The sequence below is a fragment of the Geospiza fortis genome, unplaced genomic scaffold, assembly GCF_000277835.1.
Source record: "Geospiza fortis unplaced genomic scaffold, GeoFor_1.0 scaffold313, whole genome shotgun sequence".
NCBI lineage: Eukaryota > Metazoa > Chordata > Aves > Passeriformes > Thraupidae > Geospiza > Geospiza fortis.
Window position 1 is genome coordinate 558,281 of NW_005054582.1, and position 2,035 is coordinate 560,315.

Consider the following 2,035-nt stretch of genomic DNA (forward strand, 5'->3'; position numbering starts at 1 on the left):
CCCCGCGCCGCGGCGGCCGCGGGGGCCCGGAGGGGGCAGGGGTGGGGACAGGGACGGGAATGGGGACAGGGGAGGGACAGGATGGGGACAGGGGAGGGACAGGGAGGGAGAGGATAGGGACGGGGATGGGGACAAGGAGGGGACAAGGATGGGGATGGGAACAAGGAGGGGGACAGAGGACAGGGGAGGGGACGAGACAGAGGACAGGGGAGGAACAAGGATGGGGAGGGGACAAGGGTGGGGATAGGGGAGGGACAGGGACGGGGATGGGGACAGGGGAGGGACAGGGAGGGGACAGGGGACAGGATGGAGAAAGGGATGGGGACAAGGAAGGCGACAGGCAAGGGACAGGATGGGGACAGGGACAGGGAAGGGGGGACACGATGAGGATGGGGACAGGGACAGGGATGGGGGTGAGACAGGGATGGAGATGGGATGGGGACAAGGTGGACAGGGACAGAGACTGGGACAGGGATGGAGGACAGGGGACAGGGACTGGGGCAGGGGACAGGGCTCAGGTGATGGGGACAGGGCCAGGGCTCAGGTGATGGGGACAGGGCCAGGGCCAGGGCTCAGGGGACCGGGGATGGGGACCAGCCCAGGGCCGGAGCAGCCCCAGGGCGCGGGGAGGGGACAGTGCCGGTGGTGGCACGGGTGTCACACCTCGGTCCAGCTTGCTGTGGCGCTCCAGGAAGGCGAACCAGTGGTGGCCGGTGGCGATGGCGTCCCCCTCCCCGCTGGGGATGTCCTCGCGACACGCGGACTTGAGCTGCTCCAGGTCCTCGGCTGTGATGTTCTGGGCCAGCTCCTCCAGCAGACTGCGGTACTCGGCCATGGCTGGGGACACAGGGGACACAGGGGACATCAGGGACATGGCTGGGGACACAGGGGACAGGGGGCATAGGGACGTGGCTGGCTGTGCTGGGCCAGCTCCTCCAGCAGACTGCGGTACTTGGCCATGGCTGGGGACAAAAGGGACAGTGGGGACATCAGGGACATAGGGACATGGCTGGGGACACAGGGGACGCGGCTCTGCTGGGCCAGCTCCTCCAGCAGTGTGGGGTGCTCAGCCATGGGGACATGGAATGTGGTTTATGTGGGACATTTGGGGACGTGAGGGACACAGGACTTGGCCATGACGGGGATAGGGGTGACACGGAGGACGTGAGGGACATGGGGGACACGGGGACAGGGAGGTGGCTGGGAACAGGGGTGACATGAGGGACATGGCCACAGCTGGGGACAGGGGACACGTGGGACAGCAGGGACATTAATATGGGGGACAGGGGACTGGGATGGGGTGACATGAGGGACAGGGGACATGGCCATGGCTGGAGGACACAGGGTGTGAGGGACAGGGGACACTGCCATGGGTGACACGAGTGACATGGGACAGAGCCGTGGGTGACATGACTGCTCCTGCTCTCAGCCACACGTGTCACGAGTGACAGGGGACTCAGCCACACGTGTCACAACTGTCCCCAACCTCAATCCCTGGTGTCACCAGTGTCCCCAGCCTCAGCCACCGGTGCCAGGTCCAGCCCTGGCTCTGCCACCTGTGTCACAAATGTCCCCAGACTCAGCCACTCATGTCATGAGTGTCCCTGGGCTGTCCCCAGTGCCAGCCTGGCCTCAGCCACAGGTGTCACAAGTGTCCCCACGCTCAGTCTCCAATGCCAGCCCCAGCCTCAGCCACAGGTGTCACAAATGTCCCCAGACATCTACTGATGTCACAAGTGTCCCCAAGCTCAGCTGCTCAAGTCACGGCTGTCCCCAGCCTCAGTTCTTGGTGTCACAACTGTCCCCAGCCTCAGCCAGCGGTGTCACCAGTGTCCCCAGCCCTGTCCCCGCTGTCACCGCTCAGCCCCGGTGCCAGCCCGGCCCCCGGCCGTGACTCACGTGCCGCTCACGAGATGTGACAGGGACCGAGCGGGCCCCCCCGGGGCTCGCACGGACCCCCCCGGCACTGTCACCCCCCCTTGCACACTCAGCCCTCCTTGCACACTCACCCCATATTTGCACTGACCCCCCCCTT

At 65.8% G+C, this 2,035-nt stretch overlaps 1 protein-coding gene across 1 annotated transcript; it reads right to left on the reverse strand.

The window, feature by feature from the left end:
* Nucleotides 1-514: 514 nt before the first annotated feature.
* Nucleotides 515-1,282, reverse strand: PEA15 (proliferation and apoptosis adaptor protein 15). Its single transcript, XM_031064325.1, has one exon. It carries the CDS (start codon nt 872-874, stop codon nt 515-517), a length of 360 nt encoding a protein of 119 aa, XP_030920185.1. The 5' UTR covers nt 875-1,282.
* Nucleotides 1,283-2,035: the final 753 nt, after the last annotated feature.

Coding starts and splice junctions, on each gene's coding strand:
- PEA15 (XM_031064325.1), bottom strand. CDS start 874: ATGTCCCTGATGTCCCCTGTGTCCCCTGTGTCCCCAGCCATGGCCGAG.